Raw genomic sequence first — 24767 nt, 5'->3', positions numbered from 1 at the left:
GCGGAAATGGGCAAAGACACAGCTCGTCACGCGATTGGGCAACAGTGGCCAATCAGAGAGCGTCTGCCAGAAATGCGGCTACGGAAAGTATAGACGCGGGATAGACGCGTCTATACTTTCCGTAGCCGCATTTCTGCAGGACGCTCACTGATTGGCCACTGACTGACGCTCTCTGATTGGCCACTGACATGTTTGCCCAATCGCGTGATGAGCTGTGTCTTTGCCCATTTCCGCGTCGAACAGCCTGCAAACTACCTGGCGTTCTATCGCCATGCTCTAAGACAAACTCTAACCTTAACCAACTTCGAAAGAGTGCCTAAGCTTAACCGTCGAAAGAACTTGCCGTCACGCTCTAAGACAAACTCTAACCTTAACCTACTTCGAAAGAGTGCCTAAGCCTAACCAGTGTAGAAACTGGCGTCGGCCAATCAGAGAGCGTCCTGCAGAAATGCGGCTACGGAAAGTATAGACGCGGGATAGACCACTGCACTTCCGCGTTACATTGAAATCGGGGGGGAGATAGTGGGGGGAGCATATGAATGAATGTGGATGAGAGCCGTGATGTAAGTGGTTACAGCTACGGCTGTGGGGGTGCTAGAGACATGATCGAATAGACTTGTATGCGCCTGAGTCTCCTAATCGATCAGAACTAAATCGGCCGAGATCAAGTCCCTTTTCCAGCACCTATTCCCCATACACATGCGCAGATTGTCAACGGAGCCTGAACGGCGCGAGGCCAGTGTCCTTTCAGCCAAACAGGATAATGAAAAAATGATCCCACTAAATGGCCAGACCGTGTTATTTTTTTCCGTAGCCGCATTTTGCGGAGACACTCTGATTGGCCACTGACTGACGCTCTCTCTGATTGGCCACTGACATGTGCGCCCAATCGCGTGATGAGCTGTGTCTTTGCCCATTTCTGGGTCTAACAGCCTGCAAACTACCTAACGCCTAGTTTATCACTGGTTAAGCTTAGGCGACTGTTTCGAAGTTGGTTAAGGTTAGAGTTTGGAATCAGGGCTAGTGTTCAGTATCGCCCTGCTCTAAGACAAACTCTAACCTTAACCAACTTCGAAAGAGTGCCTAAGCTTAACCGGTGTAGAAACAGGCGTCACACGATTGGGCACACATGTCACATGAAGTGGCCAATCAGAGAGCGTCTCCGAGAAATGCGGCTAGGTTTCGTAATCATGCAGCTGAGCTGCCTGGGGGCAAGATGGCCGCCCTACGACGAAGTCCCTCTCCATTGGCCGGCAGCGCGGGTAAGCTATCTAGTGTTCTCTATGGGATAGACGCGTTATTTCTAAACCTAGCCGCATTTCTGGCAAGACGCTCGCTGATTGGCCGACGCCTGTTTCTACACTGGTTAAGCTTAGGCACTCTTTTGAAGTTGGTTAAGGTTAGAGTTTGTCTTCAGTGGCGGCTCGCCACTGGTGGCGCTAGGGCGCCGACCCACCTGTTAAATGAGAGAAGAAGAAAAAAAAAACTTTTTTGTTTTTTGTTTTATAGCCCTATAAATAATATAAACATTTTTAAAATGAATAATATTTACTCATTTTAAGTATGTTTGTATTTCCAATGCACAATATAACGTTATTATCTAAATAAAAAAAACAGCGTTTTCATGGGCAGGAAGTGACGTTTTTTTTTATTTTTTCGTATTTCTCGCCCGGGCAAGAAGCGATAGCGCTCTGACTGCGCGTCACAGTTTGATCGCTGTCTCCGTCACAGCCAATCAGTGCATACGGCGTTGTGCGTTGAAATATGACTATTATGTTGGAATCCGAGCGCGATTTGAAGCGGTCTAGAAAGCAGCGTGAACTTCCGTGAGAATTTCCATAGCCGCATTTCGCGGAGACACTCTCTGATTGGCCGACGCCAGTATTTTTTTCTATGGCAGAATTTCACAGAGACGATCTCTGATTGGCCGAATCCAATTTCTAATGTTCCAATTCTAGCTTCTAGCTTGGTTCCTGGTACTAGGACTGTTGTTTGTCTTAGAGCGTGCCGTGCTGTGACTGCAAGTTCTTTAGACTGTTAAGCTTAGGCACTCTTTCAAAGTTGGTTAAGGTTAGAGTTTGTCTTAGAGCATGGCGATAGAACGCCAGGTAGTTTGCAGTCTGTTCGAGCGGAAATGGACAAAGGAATGTACTTGTTGAGTGTTGTGCTAACGTCGACGAGCTCAGCTGAGCTAACACTTGGCTAACAAGCTATATGGCGGATTATACACGTTTCCTGCCCTGGACGTTTCAACTAAACAGTGAGTCTCTCTCTCTCTCTCTCTAACGTTAGTAGTACTACTAGGCTGGTGCGGGCTAACTGGCTATCGTTCTGGGAGCTAACGTTAGTAGTACTACTAGGCTGGTGCGGGCTAACTGGCTATCGTTCTGTGATTTGTTTACTTGGTAACACGGGTTGCTAAGGAATTTAGGTTCGAGGTTGAAGAAATCTCTCTCTCTCTCTCTCTCTCTCTCTCTCTCTTCTTAACGTTAACGGTTGTAAATAGTTTTTTTAGGAGCAGTACTACTGCTGGCCATTCATGAAGCGAGACATTGCTGATTGTTTATTTATCGATGGCTCATTGATTTAACTACTGCAGCTCTCTCGGATTGAAAATACGTGGATTATGGCTTGTTCAATATCGTCTATGTTTGAATGAATGAATGAATGAGAACTTTATTAACAGATTGCAGAATGGGTACAATACAGTACGGCTCAATACACACAATTGTTAAGGGGATGCAGACCAGAGAAAGACGTTTGTCTTGTTTACATCAGGGTCCCAGATTTTCGATTCATATCGATAGTTTAATAGCTAGCCTTGGCTCGTTTAACAATATGCAAAATATGTGTACAGCCCTGTACTCATACTGAAGTTATTCTTGGTATATAATAGGTCTGATTGTGTAACGAATCGATTCCACGTCGCGCTGTGTGTGAGAGAGAGAAGGAGAGAGGGAGAGATCTGCCTGTGTTTGGAGACGGGCGAGTTTTGTTTCTAACTTTTCTATTTATATTGTGTTTCAAGTTGTGAATTAGAGTCTAGACTATACTTTATTTGACTGGTTGTGTGTTGTTGTAGTAACAGCTGAGCGACTCGTTCATAAGAGCCGATTCATTGCCGTGAGCGTGAGTCGAATCGCTCACGTCTTGCCATGAGTCTTGCGTGGTACAGTACTGTACTGTACATGTTCGCAAAATATTTGGTATAGCGCCCCTAGTGGCGAAGTACCCAGCGGCCGCCACTGTTTGTCTTAGAGCGTGACAGCAAGTTCTTTCGACGGTTAAGCTTAGGCACTCTTTCGAAGTTGCATGCGCCCCTTCCGCCTGGGGGGCTGTTTTCAGTTGACCCCTTTGGCGCCTGTCTCGTCCGCAGTGCTCCAGGCTCGGGTCTACAGCCTGCTGCCTGGTTTCCCCGGTGCGCTGCCTGCTTCCGTTGGTTAACCTTTTGAATGCTTTACGGCCATGCTGACTGCCTGTGTTGCAGGGTCAGTGTGCCAGGCGGTGTACTAATGGAGGGAAAGGGCCCGCTCTTGGAGGGGCCCTGTCCGAATACGCTGGCGATGTGGGGGGCGGTGTCACTAAGTGACCGCCTGGTGGGGTCTTGATGCCTGGCGTCATTGACCTCTCCGGGCCCCCTTTTTCCAGGGGATCCAGTCCCTTCAGTGGGTCTGGGTCTTCCTTCGCGCTCCGCTGCTACGGCCTTGCCACGGGGTTGAGTTTGCTCTTGACCCCGTGATTTTGGGGGCAGTAACAAGGGTTGTTCCTTCCGTTCGTTCCCTGGTGGCATGCGGGTTGTGCGTGTGCGTAGTCGTGGGGTCAAGCCACGGTCTGCTCACCCTGTGCGTTGAGTTGCTCGAGTTCCTCTTCACACGGTCGGATCCGTCTCCCTCCCGTCCTCCAATAGGGAGGGTATCCCTCCATTAGGGAGGGTCGGGGGGCTCGGTCCTCCCCGGTCTGATGGTTGTGGGGGGCCTCAGCGGGGTACATTTGTCGAGCTTCTGGCTTCCGCTCAGCTCCTCTTGTGCAGACTGACGCTGAGCGGAGGCCAGAATGAAATAGAACGTAAGGTTATGTATATAACCAAGTTCTATGAATTCTGGTGACGCTCAGCGTCAGGACGCCGCTGCGGCCCTTGATCTCGCCTTGTGGTGAAAGTTTGGGAAGGAGGCGAGTAGGTGACCACACACCTGCTTATAAAGGTAAGCGGATAGGGGTGTGGCCAGACGAATGTTGGTATGTAAAGGTACATTGTGGAATTTTTTATTCAGTGCACGTGCACGAAGTGAAGTCAGTGCAGACTGACGCTGAGCGTCACCAGAATTCATAGAACTTGGTTATATACATAACCTTACGTTAACCGTTTGTAGTGTGATAGTAAAGGGTTAACCTTCTGTAGTGTGGTAATGAAAGGGTTAATACCTCATCTGCTTCACAGGTAGGGGAGAACGGGGATAGTTGTCACACTTTTTACTCTAGTGTGAATTGCTCATCATCAAAACATCTTTCAATAGTCATTAAATTGAAGCTTAAGATGTTGGCTTGAAATGTGTATCCCTCTCATTTTCCAACGTATTGTAACAAAGAGTTAATCACCTATCAAAGACACTGACACATTGTGACAACCAACCCCATCATGGGGATGGTTGTCAACTTGTCACACACTATGGGGTTGGTTGTCACCATGTGTTTTAATGGGAAACATCTTAAAAAGAAGACAAGAAGGCAGAACAAAATTTGAAAGTTTTATTGCATTGACAAGTTGACAAATACATAAATTAATGCATCTTAACATGAACATAAACAGGAAACACATCTTTAGGCCATCCTATATAACAAAATAAGAACACAATAAATCGGCCTAACAATAATAGCCTACACAACATGTGACAACCAACCCCAAAGAAAATGTGACGACCAACCCCAACTGGAATGTCTTGATAGCATCAAGGCTAACAGCCATCTAACAACTAGTTAGCTAGCTAACAACAATCTAAACTATAGCTATCCCTTCACACTTTTTAAGGGTAATAATTGTTTCATTATAAACCAATTGTGTAAAAGCCTAGAAGAAAAATACTGAGGAGCGGAATATTTACAAATGGACATGAAAAACACAAAAGGTCCTCTCACCTCAAGTTCAGCTGTTTCACTCCAAAGATGACAATAGGTGAAATATAATGAATGTGACAACAACCTACCCGTGTGACAACGTCCCCCGTTCTCCCCTACAGGTACAGTACACACACTCAGGAACGGTCATAATAAACTAGCTCACCTGTCAGCAACCTTGTAAAGTCAAGGCCCTTCAGTTAGTCTTTACTACAGCTGGTATAATTCTTTATCAAGGGCTAAAGGTCCCGTCTTGTCACACATTTAAACCAAATGCCTTTTCTTGCCATATCTATCATGTCCACGATGCAGGGGAGAGTGTTGCTCTTGGCAGGGCTGGTGGCTCTGGCCACTTCATACACTGTGAGTATTCCTTTTTTTTATTTGTGTGCTTTTACTTTTGTTGTATTGATCAGTACGGTTGGATATAGTGAGGAGAGGCATACTGCTATGAGTGGTACATTATCAATAATACAGGGTTCCTCTCTTCGTGCAAAGCCAGGAACAGACAAAAGGAGTTTGAAACTTGTGTTTTTCAGGCCTTGACACCTAATGGAAAAGCATTCAAGCCTACATAGTCTGGAAATATAGAAATGTATTCATATTAGCGCCTCCATACTAAGACTGGTCTTACTGTCCATAAATAAATGTACTTTAATCACATACTCCACTTTAAGGAAGCTCTCTCCAAAGCTAAAAGTACTCAGGGGTGTAAAAAGTACCCAGAAATTATACTTAAGTGAAAGTATGGGTACCGTCTCAAAATCGTACTCAAGTAAAAGTCAGAGTATCTGGTTAAAAACACACCTGAGTAAAAGTAAAAAAGTTTCTACTTTTAAATGTACTTGACTTACTAAAAAGTAAAAGTAATTAAGGCGCTTGTTAATTTAGCCTAAATGTATTCTGTGTTTCATGCAGATACCGGCGTCCCTTGATGTACATGGTATGTCAAGGAATTACCTTTAAACATTTGTGTCTTGTCTGATGTATGATTTGACCTATAATTGACATATTACATTTTTTCCAATGCAGAGGTGTTTGCAAATGGCGAGGACGAGAATCCTCTCCTTAACTTGGGTGAGCCATCATCTTTTTCCATGTTCTGTTAACCTTCTGTAGTGTGGCAGTGAAAGGGTTCACAAGATGCTAGTTTGAGCTCCCTGGCCTGAACAGTAGAAAAAGGATAATGATAACATATGATCTTTACATTAACACTATCAGTGCCGGCCTTGTTTACCTTTTTACCCCCTTGAATGCCATCATCCACTTCAATGTTAGCGTTAAAAACGCATAATCTATGTTTTAAATTATGGCTATGTGTCTAATCTGCCCGTCGCTTATTAATGACTTGTTTTGCAGTCAACATTGTCAAAACGGATAGTTTTTTAATCGGTTCATATCCTTTTTATAGCATTTCGAAAAGCTATCGTTCTCTCGAAAATTTCCGGGAAAATAGAGATTCCCCCATAAACAGCATTTATTGGAATATTCTCGAATACACTAGACACGTTGTCATTTGTCTGCCTATTTATGAATCGTTTTCAAATAAACGCTAGATTATCGATAGTATATGTGTACTTATGCACGCTATAGAGGCGGGCTGAAAAATCTATTCTCTCATTTCCTCAAGATCACACACACACACACACATACACACACACGGCACATGCTGATATCTCAGTGAATACAGCTCTGATTACCCCAAGACTGGTAACATAGACTCCTTACCTTAGATCAGATGTTCTCCAAAAAGATTATTCCAATTCCTGATCGCCATTCCAAATATCGATCGCGTTTATTGATTGATTATTGGCTGCTGTAAATATATATTCCACGCTGCATTCCAACTCGCGATCACTTCCATGTTCATCAGACGGCTTGCCAGCACAGTGGAGCCAGTTCCACCGCCACAGATCCAGCAGTATAATCAAATTACCTGCAGTTACACAGGGATAGACGATAGGGGGCGGTATTTTCCCATCTGAGCTCCTAGTGGGTCTGCTGTACCAACGGGAGACTCGGTTGATGAAATATGAATTCAGATCGCTAATAAAAATATCAAACGACAATACACGTCGTCAGCACTCAACAGGGGGTCTGATAAGACGACAATACACGTCGTCGGCATTCAAAGTGTTAAGCCATCATAGTTTATTTATTGTCACATTTCTATGATGTACTGTTATTTTTATTTTTATTAAATTATAAAGTAAAATATTGTAAGGAAGGGGCAGGGCTTGATAAGTTGTTTTACTTCCCCCTGTTCCTTCTTGAACACTTATTGTATGGAAATAGTCTTTGACTATTTACCTTTTTGTTTTTTAAACTTGTTTTATGTTTCTATGTTCGAGACAAATAAAAATCAAATTAAATCAAATGTGATGATGACTGTACTTGTGCTGCAGGTTCAGACGCCAACCTGATCGAAGGGGATATTGTTGTTCCAGTGAGTTGATGTCATCTTCAATGATTGTTCCTTGATCATTTTCCGTCAAACACATTTAACTGAAGTACTGGGAGTATAATTGATTCCTGGCCTTCATTGGCCTCGGTTGAGCTTACTCTCCTAATGCTCTGAATTTAGACTATTATTTTATACACCTTTTACAGCAAGGACGCAATGCCCTGATTGACAAAAAGTACAGATGGAAGTTTCCCATCCCATACATCCTGGGCGATGACTTAGGTGAGTCTGTCAGTAGTCTCTCTTCTGAACGGCATGTTCCTGTTTTCTGCATGTTACCTTGTTATGATAGCAGTGGCGTCCTTTCACTAAAAGGCAAGGTATGGCGAGGAGGGGGGGGGGGGGGGTGAAGGGGGTGTTTCCCCCCCTTGGTGGATTTTTTTTGTCAAATCAGTTGTGCAATAGTCACTTTTGGTGAGTTGTTTCTATACAATTCAGTTATATGACATTTAGGTATGACACAGGACTACACAAGCATTTTTAGTATAGAAATGTGTCAACAGACTAAAGCAGGGAACCACAATATTTTGCATACGAATTATGCAGAATGTAATATCATAACTGTCTATTACTTTTCTTGCAATTGAGCCAATTTTCCTTAGGTACGGTTTTGAGGTGTGTGTTCAACAGAATGTAGTATCAAAAACACATTCACAAAAAGTATGGGTTACTGTGAATGCTGAACTGCACTATTATAATCACTAAGCCAGACCTTACCTGTGTCCCTGTATCACTTGTCTCTGCGTCCCTATGTCCATTTTCAACAATATCAAAACATGCTAGGGCTGTACCGAATAGTTCAAAGCTTCGTTCATAATGTTGACATTCGAATAATTTTTTTTTTTTTTTTTTTTTTTACATTTTTATTTGCCAAGGTATGGCGAGTGCCATACCTTGCCATACCAAATGGACGCCCCTGTATGATAGTAAGTAAGAAGTAACAGTGTTTCCTGTTTCATAATAAAAGTTCTCTGCGCTACAAATGTCATAATAAAAGAAGACTAGCGGACTCGTTTTTTTTCGTTTGATTAATATAACTTTGCCAGGCCAAATCAAAATGCCTTATTGGGAACCCCTGCTGTAATTCATTTGAATCCTACCTTCAACCCTGTGGAACACTACCATGTTGGAAGCGTCACCACCTAAAGCTCTCTGATATATAATAACTGTTATGGGAAATGTTAAAGGACAAAAAGATGAGCTGTTTGTATAAATCATTCTGAGTCGTTATTAAAAATAGGAAACATAGTTTATTTCATCTGTGGCCACAAAATGAAAGTTCAGTTTACAATCAGAGACAACATGTGTTCACACACTGAATCTCACCAGCAAAGTGACCAAAAGGTCTGGGCAGAACGTAGTTTATACACACTTGCAAGACGTAACATTATATATCAGATATGATGATGAAAGTATAAACAAACTGGGTTCTCAGTAGGGGAGTAATAACATGACCTTGCTTTGGCTAGCTGGGTACTTTGGACCTTTTAAAGAGACACACACACATTATACTAGCTGGCCATAACCAGTCAAGCTGTACAAAGATAAAATGATATCTCAACACAGATCTATAATGACATGATGATATTTTCTACGACACTCCCCTCTTTGATCATAATCATTATCACTTCATAACAACTAAAAATATCATCATTCTTTTACCTAAAAAAAATTTACTAAAAAAAATGCCAAAAACAAGACTTTAACCTATAATTCAACATGCAGAATACGGGTAGACTACTGTCTCTAATATCAAACTGCAAAAAACATAACTTCATTGATCAGAGGAAACAAAAAAAAACAATCTTTATTACATCAACCAACCCCTAGAGGGAGACATTAGTCCACACATAAATTAATGACGACAGGTGTCCCAAGTGAACTGCTTCCGCCGGTTGAAGGCGCATCAGGTGGAAAGACAGAACAAAAAACAACCAGTATCTTGCAGAAACAATAACAAAAGGCAAAAACAAAACAACCTTGAAAACACTTGACTACACAGTTTCTCTGCTATGAGACAGTGTTTAGAATCAGTTTGGAACTGTTAGGAGGATGACTACCGGCTGGAGGTGGAGCGGACACTCACATGGTGCAAAGAACATAACCTGATACTCAATGAAAGCAAGACCGTGGAACTCATTATTGACTTTTGCAAAATCACACCCACCAAAACACCCATGCTCATCAATAACCAACCCATTTCAGCCACAGACACATTTAAATACTTAGGAACACACATCAGCAACAAACTCAACTGGGATCATCACACCACTCATTTACTTAAAACAGCCAACCAAAGATTATTTCACTTAAGACAACTCAGGAAGTACAAGTTTAGGAAGACGTTAATGATTCAATTTTACACAGCCATCATACAAAACATCATTTCACTCTCCATCACTGTTTGGTACGGCAACACACCCAAACACACACTACACAGACTAGACAGGATCATCATTAGGGCATCCAAAATCATTAACTGCACACTCCCCACCCTGGACTCCATACACAAACATCACACCATCACACGCGCACACAAAATCATCAGTGACCCTCTGCACCCAGCTCATCACCTCTTCCAACTCCTCCCCTCTGGTAGAAGGTTTAGGTCACTAGGTAGTCGCACGGTTAGGTTCAACAACAGTTTCTTCCCCAAGGCCATACAATTACTCAACTCCAACTCATCCTAATTTCACCCCCTGCTGTTATGTTATGTATGTTATGTTATGTTATGTTATGTTATGTTATGTTATGTTATGTTGATGTTGATGTTATGTTGTGTTCCATGTGGTGTATTGTCGCAGCTACCACCTGCACCGTGCTCAAATTCCACCGGCCTGGCCGTGTGGCAATAAAAGAAACTTGAACTTGAACTTGAACGGAGCGTTCCCAAAACAAACGTCAGGGTGAAAAGAGAAAAAGATAATAAAAATTACCTACTGCACCTTTAAATTTTTTTGAAGGTTTGCTTAACAATTAGACCGTAACCAAATCTAGTTTGAATGACTACACATTAATAAATGTTCCCTTATGAGACAACTGCAGGAAAAACACACAAAAAATGAAAACAAAATCTCAAGGAGGTCACACAAACCAAGTCTTCCATTGTAATGTACAGTACTTTCAAAAACATCTTCATTCTGACCTAATATTTTTTAGATGATACTGCAATGTAATGTGGTTCAGACTTGCCTAATCATTTTGTAGAATCTCGGAGTGGATAGGGTCTCTCCTCCTCCCGTCCGACCCAAAACACCCCTGTCTGCTCCTGGCTCTCTCACTCAGGTCCTCGGTTTGTTCCACTGATGAAACAGGCCTGCTGGAAACTGTCTCATTCAAAAGCCTGCTGGAAACTGTCTCTTAGATCTATATCTCTGGACCAGTGATACTATCAGGCTGGGGTGAGAGAGAGAGAGAGAGAGAGAGAGAGAGAGAGAGAGAGAGAGAGAGAGAGAGAAATCAAAAGCTGTCCGGTACCACAGTTCAAAAACATGACAGTCTTCTCGATACACACACATTACAATAGACAGAACTCTTTTTCTATTATTTTCCCCTTATCTGTTTACACACTAATAACTCTTTTTGTATTTACCCCTTTTCTGTTTACACACTAAAATGGTAGAAAGGGTCCACTCCTGGCCTGAAGTCAGGTCATTCTATACCCTCAACTCAGCTCCAACGAGCAGGGCAGTTTCCTAAGTCATGACAACAAAAACAACTGTCTCTTAGAGTCTAGTCGGCAAACAGGTCACAATGATGTCTGCAGGTCACATGAAATTAGATGATCGCTGTTGCTAGCAGCTACTAACCATGTGAGTACTGACAGGTCAAATAGAGACTGAATGGCAAATGACGGTAGGTCTGAAAAACACAGGTAAATTCTCCCGACTCACAGTCCCTCATTCCCGCCTCCTTGTGAGAAAAAAAAACCTTATAGTACAGACAAACAAAAATGGAATTAACCCTTAGAGCAGTGCCTTCCTCGTCCATGAACCCCATGAAAAGTACCCCCATACCCTAGTTTTCCTTAGAAAACACTCGAGATTGACCAGGTAAAATAATTAAAGATAATCCACCCCTGTGAAACATACTGTCTATTGTTCCTTTTTTTGGCAGGATCACCTATTCACAGCATTCCAAAGGACCTTTTAAAACCCCAAAAAAATAAATCCTCTCTCAGGATCACCCTTAACACACCTGTCTCCCTCTGCTAATTCCAAAGCGATTGTACAATTCCACAGCACAGTCCCTCGTCCTGCTCCTTAGTGAAAAGCAATGCCTCAAAGCCTGCAGAGCGAAACTAGCGCTATATATATATATAATTTTGAAGCCCAAAAACCCCCACCCCTCTTCTTCGGGATGCAGACTTGAACTTAAAACATCTTTTATTATACTCGTGGGTAGCCCCCGCACCCCGTCTATAGGTCACAAGTCTAATCCTCGCCTAATACTTTCAGGACGTACCAAGATTGAGAAACTATAGAAAAAACCATCGCCAGTCTACCAAGCACACAGTAATATACTAAACAAATAGCTCTGACAGGCACCATGTTCTAGTTTAGACCTCTAATTTTAAATCTAAAAAACAAAAATGCTTTAAACAGAAATCAGAATTTCAACAGCTCACAGAGTGTCCCTCATCATGCGTCCACAAGGATAAGGTCCATGCCGGAGGCGACAGCCAAGCGGACGGCGCAGCGGTACTCTCCCCTCCCAGTGCACCGAGGAGGTAGAGACAGGGTAGCAATCCCCCGGAATCCCAGGATTCACCTTCTCTGCAGAGTCCGTTAAAAATAAAAAAAAAAACATCTCTCGTCACCATCTGTTATGGGAAATGTTAAAGGACAAAAAGATGAGCCGTTTGTATAAATCATTCTGAGTCGTTATTAAAAATAGGAAACATAATGACATGATGATATTTTCTACGACATAACTCTTGTGGAACACGACCATGTTGGAAACGTCACCTAAAGCTCTCTGTGTTCCCCCTCCTCTCTCAGATCTAAACTCCTGTGTTTCCCCTCCTCTCTCAGATCTAAATGCCAAGGGTTGCGTCCACCAGGCTTTTGAAATGTACCGGTTGAAGTCCTGCGTCGACTTCAAGCCGTATGAGGGAGAGAAGACATACATCAAGTTTGAAAAGAAAGGCGGGTATGTCAGTTATCCCCCCCCCCCACCCACCCAACCCCCTCCAATGTACAGTTGTTTCCCCTTTCGGTTGTATATATTTATTTTAGGATCTCTTTTTCTTACACAGTACTGTATATTTGTATGTCTTCTTGTATGTCATAAATGTCTTGATGAATTGGAAATGGAGGACCCTTATGTAAACTAGACGAAAGTCTTCCTCTTAGCAGTTGTTAGTATTGAGCTGTACTGTATTGTACCCATTCTGCAATCTGTTAATAAAGCTTTCAATCAATCAATCAATGATTGTACCTACACTGTAAAAAAGAAAACTGTACAAAAAAACTGTAAATGTCTGGCAGCAACGGTTGCCAAATACTTACTGTCAAATCACAGTAAAATCAAATACATTTACAGATTACAACCTTTATCTAATGGTTAATATTTTGATAAAAGGTAAATTAACTGTATTTTTATGGCATTTACACTTAAAATAGAAAAAGAAAGGTAATCTGTAAAACAATACAGTGAATTTCCTTTTTACAGTGATACCTGAGCTTTAAATTCATTCAACGTGAATAGATCACAATACGTACAAATGGCACCTTTGGTTGAGTTCTCGCTCCTCGTCTTCGGTCCAGGTGTTTCTCCAGCGTCGGGGACCAGCAGACGGGTCAGATCCTGTCCCTGGGGCGGGGCTGTGACCACAAGGCTGTGATTGAGCATGAGCTGCTGCACGCGCTAGGCTTCTACCACGAGCAGTCCCGCACCGACAGAGACGACTACGTGGACATCTGGTTGGATCAGGTCCTACCAGGCATGATGACACACATCTTTCTCTTCTAGAATCATTTGTTTGATTGATTTGAAAAACCTTTATTCCTTGACATGAACATTGAGGTTTTACCCCTCATTTGTAAACGCCGTTGAGATTACAAGTTCAAACAATTCAAGTACATATAAAGGTAAAAAGTAAAACACACAGGTGGAAAAAGAAAAAACAAGAATCGAATTAAATTAACAGTTACACGAGGTATAGGGAGGTTTGTGATTTAAATTGTCCATAGGTTAGTGGAGTATTGATTTTTAGTGTGAGTTGAAGGTAATTCCAGAAAGTTGGTGCATCCAAACAAAACAAATGAGTTCTACAATATAAGGTAAATTATCCGTCTTGTTTGAATCATGTCGATGAAATGCCACAAAATAATGTTGTTTTACTTAATGCAACATATTTCCAGTGCCTATCACGTCCGGCGGACTTCCTAGATAATTTTATCCTTTCACTACCACACTAGAGAAGCTTAATCTTTCACTACCATTAACCGTCTGTAGTGTGGTAGTGAAATGGTTAACCCTTTGGTAGTGTGGTAGTGAAAGGGTTACCCCTTTGGTAGTGTGGCAGTGAAAGGGTTAACCGACCGTAGTGTGGTTGTGAAAGGGTTAACCATTTGGTAGTGTGGCAGTGAAAGGGTTAATCGACCGTAGTGTGGTAGTGAAAGGGTTAACCATTTGGTAGTGTGGTAGTGAAAGGGTTAACCCTTTGGATAGTGTGGTAGTGAAAGGGTTAACCATTTGGTAGTGTGGTAGTGAAAGGGTTAACCATTTGGTAGTGTGGTAGTGAAAGGGTTAACCCTTTCGTAGTGTGGTAGTGAAAGGGTTAACCATTTGGTTTTGTGGCAGTGAAATGGTTAACCATTTGGTAGTGTGGCAGTGAAAGGGTTAACCCTTTGGTAGCGTGGTAGTGAAAGGGTTAACCGTCTGTAGTGTTTGGTGCATCATGTGTGTGTTTGGTGCATCATGTGTGTGTTTCGTGCATCATGTGTGTGTTTGGTGCATCATGTGTGTGTTTGGTGCATCATGTGTGTGTTTGGTGCAACATGTGTGTGTTTGGTGCATCATGTGTGTGTTTGATGCATCATGTGTGTGTTTGGTGCATCATGTGTGTGTTTGGTGCATCATGTGTGTGTTTGGTGCATCATGTGTGTGTTTCGTGCATCATGTGCGATTGTGCGTGTTTCGTGCATCATGTGCGTGTTTGGTGCATCATGTGTGTGTTTTGTGCATCATGTGTGTGTTTGGTGCATCATGTGCGTGTTTGGTGCATCATGTGTGTGTTTGGTGCATCATGTGTGTGTTTCGTGCATCATGTGCGATTGTGCGTGTTTCGTGCATCATGTGTGTTGTGAAGGGCCAGATTAAACCGAATATATATATTTATTATATATATATATTTAATTGTATTTGTATATTCTCTAATATTCCTTGATATCCCTTGTATATTCCTTGTACAATATGCATTGAATATCCATTCTAGCCTACTGAACATCCCATAATAGTCTCCATTCTACTATTGGTCGAGACCTTGGTGCCAGGCTGCCATACCCCCCAGACCCAGTTCAAACGTACCGCTCAACATGTACGAACAAGTCCTAGTTCCGCGTAGGAATCTGGCTACCGCACCACTAATGGGACTATTTGTTCATAGTGCGTATATATACTGCGCTACTAAAGTAGGACTTCCTTTTTTAGTCCAGTTTCTTACCCTCCAATAGAGTGACAGACGTAAAGCCTCCCCGCGACGCCACGTGTGGGAGTAAGGCCAAGTTCGGCCTACCATCGGTATTGAGACATCGTGTATATTAATATTTGAATAGTCATATTTGGCACTATATCGTCGAGTTGGACGTAGTCTATTAAACTAATAATAGTCTGTTAATATATAGTGCTTCGTACGGTGAGAATACTACCGTAGTCAGTACCCCATCGTTTCGGGCAGAGAACTGGCTGCTTATCCAGGATGGTCGACCCCATGTGAGACTGCATCCGAGGAGCCCCAGAGCCGACGAGCGAGTGGACCTGTATACCGGATTATTCTACCGACGACAGCCCGCCTTCCCAGGCACGGATTATGCTTTGTGTACAGTGATTATTCCATGGATAAAGACCCCCGACACTGCCGTGTGTTGGAACCCCCCCCCCTGGAGAGGACGCAAGGTGAGGAGACGCTCTGCAAGACGAGGTCGCTTCACGTCTCTCCCCCGTGGACCGGAGAGAGCCGGCTCACAGAGAGTCCAACTGCTTTCATCCGTGGTCCAAGGATCGCTGGCGCACCGAGCTGCACAACTGTGGGTTCACCCAGGATACCCTTGGCCGGACGAGGCAGCCAGACTCTACCCCCCCCCCCCCCCCCTCCTACTCCTGTTGTCTTACAAGCGACCGGATTAACCCCCCTAGTGTATCCAGTCTTATAATCGTTAAAGTATCATTGCTGTTGTTCCTTAACTATTCCAGGTCGTATATTTGCCGCCTGCGCCACCAGAGATTGGACATTCTCTATTGATATACCAACGAATACTCTTTGCCATAAAAGTGCATACTATTTCAATTCATAAATGTAATTAAGTGATTAAGTGCTTGCTCTACACACCATTGCTGTGTAGTAATAAACGCATACTTCGACTTCGTACATTTGTGTTGGATCCGTTTCATCTACGTGAGAGTGTTTATCATAATATATTTATGCCGAGTACTGGGTGGCCGAATATAAAGTACAAAGGTAGTGGTAGTAAGTATCATATCTAGTAATACAGTCAGGGAATTGTACCCCTCAGTTATAATTGGTCCTTCGAGCCGGAGGGTAATTAGTGTAATATTAATATAGTGTTATTAATATTGAAATGGCCTATGATGAACACTCCACGAAACGATCCTCCTAACCAACGCCCGCAGCGCGAACGACGGCTCCCTCAGTACTTAGAGGCTTACGCTGTCAGTCAACAACCTAGTCTTCTACTAACAGTAAACGCGGTAAAACTAGAAAGTAAAAGTATGTCTAACCCCAACGCCCAGACTACCCCGACCATAGAGGCCCCTACGGGTTCTAATGTAACTGACCAAGTTCACGGTGGGGACCAGTGGGAACCAGACATGACTTCACACCCCGCCAGTACTGAAGAAGTAGTCCCCGATGAGTCCCGGGAGGAATACAACGCTACCGAGAGAGAACTCGGCACGGAAGAAGACGGGGAGAGCACCGTGGAGATAGAGCTCCAAGGCTCCGCAAGGAGTACCCCGAGGGAAGGCTCCCCTATACAACCGCCTTCTCCCAGCGAGGCAGAGAGGACCCTACAGCAGGCCTTCCTCATCAGCCTGAACGCCGCTGCTGAACGCGACCGACTGCAGATCCAGCAGCGGAGCGAAGAAGAGCATATACGTCTAGAAATAAGACGCATTCAGAGGGAAGAGAATGTGGCCCGAGACCGAGCAGACAGCCAGCGAGCAGCTGCTGGTGCTCTACGGGACGCAGAGCGCGACAGACAGCAAGCGCAACTAATAGAACAGCTGATCAGACGGACAACACCCTCTCCCTCCGCCAGAGGCTCCAGGAACTCGTCTAGACACACCTCCAGGGCGGCATCCCCTAGCCGAGTAAAAACCCTGAACTTGACCAACAGACGAGGTCTATACCCCCCACAGACCACCTCCCCCCACCGGTCCAAGCGAGACCTAGCAACCGGGAAGGAGCAGCATATCCTGTGGAGAGGCTAAACCAGAGACTACAAGCACTGGATGACCTAACTGAAGACGAAGAGGAAGAGGAGGAGAACCACGCCCGACGACAGCACAGTACTCTACCGGACCAGGAGGTCCGGTACAGCCCAGGCTATACTCCCGCGGAGCTGCGCTACAGACCCCCGACTCTATACCCGGGTGAGCACGACGCACGACCCGCACCGAGGAACAGCACCTGGACAAGCGGGCCATGGTACACTGCCGGTACCAGCCCATACCAAGGAGCGGGAGGAGACTCGCCTAGGAGGCCTCTCCCCCAACGCTCGCCGATGTATCCACAGTCAGCGTCATACATTGGCACGCCTATGGTACCCGACTTCACCCAAGAGAACCGGGCCCAGTATACAGAACTCCGCATGTGTCTGGAGACCATGTTGGTAGATGTATTGGATGAACGCCATAAATACGCCATCCTACTGAAGCACTTAAAGGTACCCCGCGCACATAATATAGCGCTCGCCTACGCGACTTCCACCACCCCATACACAGCAGCGCTGGTAGCATTGGACCAGAGGTATGGGCGCATATGGGATTACGTGATCCAGGAGATCCGACACATCGACCGCTTACCCCCAGCAATAGACAATCGAGCCATCAGAGTGCAGTCCCTGGTAGGGATGTTGGGAGCGCAGAGAGAGAAGGGGAGGCATGAACTTTACGCCAACTCAAATGTGGAAAGGATCTTGGAGAAGCTGCCGCCCGCTCGACAGGAGCGTTTTAGGCGACAGAGAGACCACCGAGACCCGAATGGCCCCGAACCGAACCTCCTCGATCTAGCAGACTTCCTGGCGAGAGAAGTCAGCAGCCTACGGCTAGATACATTCGGACGGAGCACCCCTGGCTCCAGAGAAGGAACCAGACGACTAACTGATGGAAGAAGATCGGTGACTGTGATGCACCAATCGGAGTCAGTACCGAGCAGCAGGAGCCACAGTACCCCCTCCAGAACGGAGAAGTGGAAGATAGTGTGCCCCTACTGTGAGAAAGAACACTGGCTAGCGCAATGTGACTCCTTCCCCAAGCTGAACGCGGAGGAAGCAAGTCAATGGATAAAGTCCAACAAGCGCTGTTTTCGCTGTGCACGCTCACACATGGCAGCCGAATGCCGCTTAAAGAAAAGGTGCACCAAGTGCGATGGAGCCCATCTGGACATACTTCACGACAGTAACAGACGGCGCCCTTCACCCGCACCATCCAGCAGCAAAGCGAGCGTCATGTACATCGATCCCGCCAGCAGCAGTGGAGCCCGAGTACTCCTAAAAGTAGTGCGTGTGACACTAAGCTACCAGAATAAAGTCCTGGACACTTACGCCGTCCTCGATGACGGGTCAGAGAAGACCCTTCTGCTCGCCTCCGCTGCGGCCCAGCTAGGGCTGCGGGGAAGCGAAACCCAAATGACAATTCGGACAATAAGACGAGATTTGAAGACGATAAAGGGCGAGAATGTCTCATTCTCTATCGCAGCAAGCGGCCAGCCTGAGCGACGGTACCAGATTACAGACGCTTTCACCAGCCAAGAAATAGGACTGTCGCGGTACACATACCCCGTCGCCAAGCTGATGGAGAAATATGCACATCTGCGCAAGTTACCGATCCCGCTCATAGACAATGCTATGCCGACCCTGTTGATAGGCTCCGACCATGCAGACCTCATTGTCCTGATAGACCGGGTTCATACCGGACCCCGAGGCTGTCCTGCAGCAGTCGAGACCCGTTTGGGATGGACTCTCCAAGGCCCGCTCGCCAAATCTCTCAACCGAAGTACAGCCACTAGATGTCTCCACTCCCGAGTCACAGAGGGAGAAACCGCACTCCTGCAACACGTAGAGCGGTTATGGACCTTGGAACAAATGCCCTTTAAGAACGGAAAGAAAGACATTCGCTCTAAAGATGACATTTACGCCATTCACCTCCCCGAGACAGGGACCAAGAGAGTCCCGGTCAACGGCGTGTTGAGATACGCCACGCCACTCCTGCGGCGAGAAGGAATGCCTACTTTCCACGCCAAGACAGACGCCACAGAACGGTACCTGCTGAACACGGAGCGGCGCTTAGCCAAGAACCCCGCCCAAGAGAGTGTATACCGCGCTGAGATTGAGAAGCTCATCACAGCGGGACACGTCACAAAGATGGACATTAAAGAGGCTGACCAGACCACTGAATCGTGGTACGTGCCTCACCACAAGGTCCATCACAACGGTAAAGACCGCATAGTATTTAACTGCAGCTACCAGATCGGATCCCAAAATCTGAATAAAGAGTTACTGCCCGGTCCCACACTCGGCCCCTCCCTACTCGGCGTTCTACTCCGCTTCCGCCAGGAAAAGGTGGCCATCAGCGGGGACATTAAAGGAATGTTCCTGCAGGTGAGATTAGTAGAGGAGGACAAGCCCCTGTTACGGTTCCTATGGAGAGAGAAGCCAGGAGATGAGCACCCAGCCATCTACCAATGGGAAGTCCTCCCCTTCGGAACGACGTGCAGCCCCTGCTGTGCTACATTTGCACTACAGAAACATGTAGCAGAGGACCCAGCAGCGGACGAAGAGGTCCGACACAGCGTAAAGAACAGCTTCTACGTAGACAACTGTCTACAAAGCCTTTCAACCCAGGAAGAAGCCGAGGCTCTCCTGATTAAACTCCGCGCCTCATTGATCAAAGGCGGCTTTGATCTCAGGCAGTGGGCCAGCAGCGATCCGCAAGTACTGCGCAGCCTCTCCTCCGAGGACAAGGCAGCCAGCAGCGAGACCTGGATGGCTACAATCCCGGGAGAAGCCCAGGAGATGACCCTGGGATTGGTGTGGCGATTCAAAACAGATTCGCTTCACTACAGACACAAGCCCCTGACTACGGAGCAGGGAAGGCCGGCGGCGGCGCCGACCACCAGACGGAGTGTGTACACAACACTCGCCCGACAATATGACCCGCTAGGATGTATTCTACCGTACACCACCAGGGCAAAAATGATTGTACGAGCATTGTGGGACAAGGACCAGGGCTGGGACGACCCCATTCCCGCACACCTTGCATCCACCTGGAGAGAGTGGGAGATGGAGCTCCACTCACTCCCAGGCGTTAATATGCGCCGAAGCTACTTCCCACCCACGGTGAGGCCAGAGACATGTAAAATGGACTTACACGTCTTCAGTGACGCCTCAGAGGTCGCATACGGATCAGTAGCCTACTTGCGGGCCCAAGAAGAGGGGGGAGAGGTCTACACAGCATTTGTCCTCGCCCGCTCGAGAATAGCCCCACGCAAGCAACAATCTATCCCACGCCTAGAGCTCTGCGCAGCCCTAGCCGGAGCGCACCTAGCCACGCTCATCCAACGTGAGCTCACCATACCGGTGTCTAGAACAATCCTGTGGTCAGATTCCACGACAGTACTCGCCTGGATCAAATCGGACTCATGCAAGTACAAAGTCTTCGTGGGAGTCAGAGTCACCGAGATTCAAGACTTAACCGAAGAGTTAACCGGAGAAACAGAGTGGCGCTACGTTGATACAAAACAGAACCCAGCTGACGTCATCACCCGGGGAATGCCCCTAGATGACCTCACCCGTCGCAATGTCTACAGTGACGGCCCAGCATTCCTAAAGCTCCCGGAAGGAGAGTGGCCCACGCCTATCCCGAGGGAAGCCAGTCAGGAGGAGGCTGAGAATAAGAAGCCTGTGTTCTGTGGATTGAGCACTGTTATCTCCGCAGACCCCAACATAGATGATTGCACTACCATAGAGAGTGCACAACAAATGACAGTCCTCACGGAGATTGAGGGAGTATTGAACTCTAAGCCCCTCGGCTACGTCTCCAGCGATGTGGCGGATATCGACCCAGTTACCCCCAACACACTCCTGATGGGGCGGCTAGATCCCGCGTTACCCCAGACAACGTACCGGCCTGAAGAAGCGAACGGCCGACGAATGTGGAGGTACAGCCAAGTATTAGCCGACAAGTTTTGGAGCAGTTTCCTACTGCACTACCTACCGTCTCTACAGACCCGCCAGAAGTGGGTAAAGGAGAGAGACAATTTGACAGAAGGAACAGTCGTCATGATTATTGATCAATCACTGCCCAGAGCTATGTGGCCGGCCGGCCGCGTAAGCAAAGTGATCACCGGTGCCGACGGCAAGGTCCGAGCAGCTGAAGTGCTTGTCCAGGGTCGCACTTACACCCGTCCCGTGGCGAGGCTCATAGAACTGCCCCGACTCCCAGACACAATCGATGATGACCATGACCCTATAACCCTATGACTTTGTGAAGTTGACTGACCCCTACAGCAAACCCTTATGTGTAAATAGACAACGCGATTAATCTGTCTCTGCTTAACTGATTAGGTCTGGGACCAATCAGGGGGTGGCTGTTGTGAAGGGCCAGATTAAACCGAATATATATATTTATTATATATATATATTTAATTGTATTTGTATATTCTCTAATATTCCTTGATATCCCTTGTATATTCCTTGTACAATATGCATTGAATATCCATTCTAGCCTACTGAACATCCCATAATAGTCTCCATTCTACTATTGGTCGAGACCTTGGTGCCAGGCTGCCATACCCCCCAGACCCAGTTCAAACGTACCGCTCAACATGTACGAACAAGTCCTAGTTCCGCGTAGGAATCTGGCTACCGCACCACTAATGGGACTATTTGTTCATAGTGCGTATATATACTGCGCTACTAAAGTAGGACTTCCTTTTTTAGTCCAGTTTCTTACCCTCCAATAGAGTGACAGACGTAAAGCCTCCCCGCGACGCCACGTGTGGGAGTAAGGCCAAGTTCGGCCTACCATCGGTATTGAGACATCGTGTATATTAATATTTGAATAGTCATATTTGGCACTATATCGTCGAGTTGGACGTAGTCTATTAAACTAATAATAGTCTGTTAATATATAGTGCTTCGTACGGTGAGAATACTACCGTAGTCAGTACCCCATCGTTTCGGGCAGAGAACTGGCTGCTTATCCAGGATGGTCGACCCCATGTGAGACTGCATCCGAGGAGCCCCAGAGCCGACGAGCGAGTGGACCTGTATACCGGATTATTCTACCGACGACAGCCCGCCTTCCCAGGCACGGATTATGCTTTGTGTACAGTGATTATTCCATGGATAAAGACCCCCGACACTGCCGTGTGTTGGAACCCCCCCCCCTGGAGAGGACGCAAGGTGAGGAGACGCTCTGCAAGACGAGGTCGCTTCACGTCTCTCCCCCGTGGACCGGAGAGAGCCGGCTCACAGAGAGTCCAACTGCTTTCATCCGTGGTCCAAGGATCGCTGGCGCACCGAGCTGCACAACTGTGGGTTCACCCAGGATACCCTTGGCCGGACGAGGCAGCCAGACTCTACCCCCCCCCCCCCTCCTACTCCTGTTGTCTTACAAGCGACCGGATTAACCCCCCTAGTGTATCCAGTCTTATAATCGTTAAAGTATCATTGCTGTTGTTCCTTAACTATTCCAGGTCGTATATTTGCCGCCTGCGCCACCAGAGATTGGACATTCTCTATTGATATACCAACGAATACTCTTTGCCATAAAAGTGCATACTATTTCAATTCATAAATGTAATTAAGTGATTAAGTGCTTGCTCTACACACCATTGCTGTGTAGTAATAAACGCATACTTCGACTTCGTACATTTGTGTTGGATCCGTTTCATCTACGTGAGAGTGTTTATCATAATATATTTATGCCGAGTACTGGGTGGCCGAATATAAAGTACAAAGGTAGTGGTAGTAAGTATCATATCTAGTAATACAGTCAGGGAATTGTACCCCTCAGTTACAATGTGCGTGTTTGGTGCATCATGTGTGTGTTTTGTGCATCATGTGCGTGTTTGGTGCATCATGTGCGATTGTGCGTGTTTCGTGCATCATGTGCGTGTTTGGTGCATCATGTGTGTGTTTGGTGCATCATGTGTGTGTTTTGTGCATCATGTGCGTGTTTGGTGCATCATGTGTGTGTTTCGTGCATCATGTGCGTGTTTGGTGCATCATGTGTGTGTTTGGTGCATCATGTGCGATTGTGCGTGTTTCGTGCATCATGTGTGTGTTTGGTGCATCATGTGTGTGTTTGGTGCATCATGTGTGTGTTTCGTGCATCATGTGCGTGTTTGGTGCATCATGTGTGTGTTTCGTGCATCATGTGCGTGTTTCGTGCATCATGTGTGTGTTTGGTGCATCATGTGTGTGTTTGGTGCATCATGTGTGTGTTTGGTGCATCATGTGCGTGTTTGGTGCATCATGTGTGTGTTTCGTGCATCATGTGTGTGTTTGGTGCATCATGTGCGTGTTTGGTGCATCATGTGTGTGTTTCGTGCATCATGTGTGTGTTTGGTGCATCATGTGTGTGTTTGGTGCATCATGTGTGTGTTTCGTGCATCATGTGCGTGTTTGGTGCATCATGTGCGTGTTTCGTGCATCATGTGCGTGTTTGGTGCATCATGTGCGTGTTTCGTGCATCATGTGTGTGTTTGGTGCATCATGTGTGTGTTTGGTGCATCATGTGTGTGTTTCGTGCATCATGTGCGTATTTGGTGCATCATGTGCGTGTTTGGTGCATCATGTGTGTGTTTCGTGCATCATGTGTGTGTTTCGTGCATCATGTGTGTGTTTGGTGCATCATGTGTGTGTTTCGTGCATCATGTGCGTATTTGGTGCATCATGTGTGTGTTTGGTGCATCATGTGTGTGTTTCGTGCATCATGTGCGTATTTGGTGCATCATGTGCGTGTTTGGTGCATCATGTGCGTGTTTCGTGCATCATGTGTGTGTTTGGTGCATCATGTGTGTGTTTCGTGCATCATGTGTGTGTTTGGTGCATCATGTGTGTATTTGGTGCATCATGTGTGTGTTTGGTGCATCATGTGTGTGTTTGGTGCATCATGTGCGTGTTTCGTGCATCATGTGTGTGTTTGGTGCATCATGTGTGTGTTTCGTGCATCATGTGTGTGTTTGGTGCATCATGTGTGTGTTTGGTGCATCATGTGTGTGTTTGGTGCATCATGTGTGTGTTTCGTGCATCAGGGCTCGGACACAACTTCAACAAGTACAACGACGAGTTCATCAGCGACCAGAACACGGCGTACGACTACGAGTCCCTGATGCACTACAGACCCTTCTCCTTCAACAAGAACGACAGCATCCCCACCATCACCACCAAGATCCCAGAGTTCCTCAACATCATCGGCCAGTACCTGGACTTCAGCAAGATGGACGCCCTGAGACTCAACCGCATGTACAACTGCTGTAGGCATTATATTATTATTATTATTATTATTATTATTATTATTATTATTATTATTATTATTATTATTATTATTATTATTATTATTATAAAAACATTATTATTATTATTATTATTATTATTATTATTATTATTATTATTATTATTATTATTATTATTATTATTATTATTATTATTATTATTATTATTATTATCATTATTATGTATGAATGTTGTTGTTTACATGTTGCATGCATGTATTCCCT

General features: G+C 45.6%; 1 protein-coding gene across 1 annotated transcript in view; it reads left to right on the top strand.

Moving 5' to 3' along the window:
* Positions 1 to 5418: 5418 nt before the first annotated feature.
* LOC311241291 (meprin A subunit alpha-like) overlaps positions 5419 to 24767 on the top strand; it is a gene marked incomplete at both ends in the record, with an annotated part of 34229 nt that continues 14880 nt past the window's right edge. The window contains 8 exons of the mRNA XM_084330063.1: positions 5419 to 5475; positions 6031 to 6055; positions 6145 to 6189; positions 7518 to 7558; positions 7723 to 7798; positions 12610 to 12727; positions 13345 to 13520; positions 24303 to 24524. Coding sequence (XP_084186189.1) covers positions 5419 to 5475; positions 6031 to 6055; positions 6145 to 6189; positions 7518 to 7558; positions 7723 to 7798; positions 12610 to 12727; positions 13345 to 13520; positions 24303 to 24524 — 760 coding nt within the window. The remainder of the gene's footprint in view (positions 5476 to 6030; positions 6056 to 6144; positions 6190 to 7517; positions 7559 to 7722; positions 7799 to 12609; positions 12728 to 13344; positions 13521 to 24302; positions 24525 to 24767) is intronic.

The sequence above is a fragment of the Notolepis coatsorum genome (genome assembly GCF_963971535.1).
Source record: "Notolepis coatsorum genome assembly, chromosome: 15".
NCBI classification, from domain to species: domain Eukaryota; kingdom Metazoa; phylum Chordata; class Actinopteri; order Aulopiformes; family Paralepididae; genus Notolepis; species Notolepis coatsorum.
This window is presented reverse-complemented; position numbering and strand designations above follow the sequence as displayed.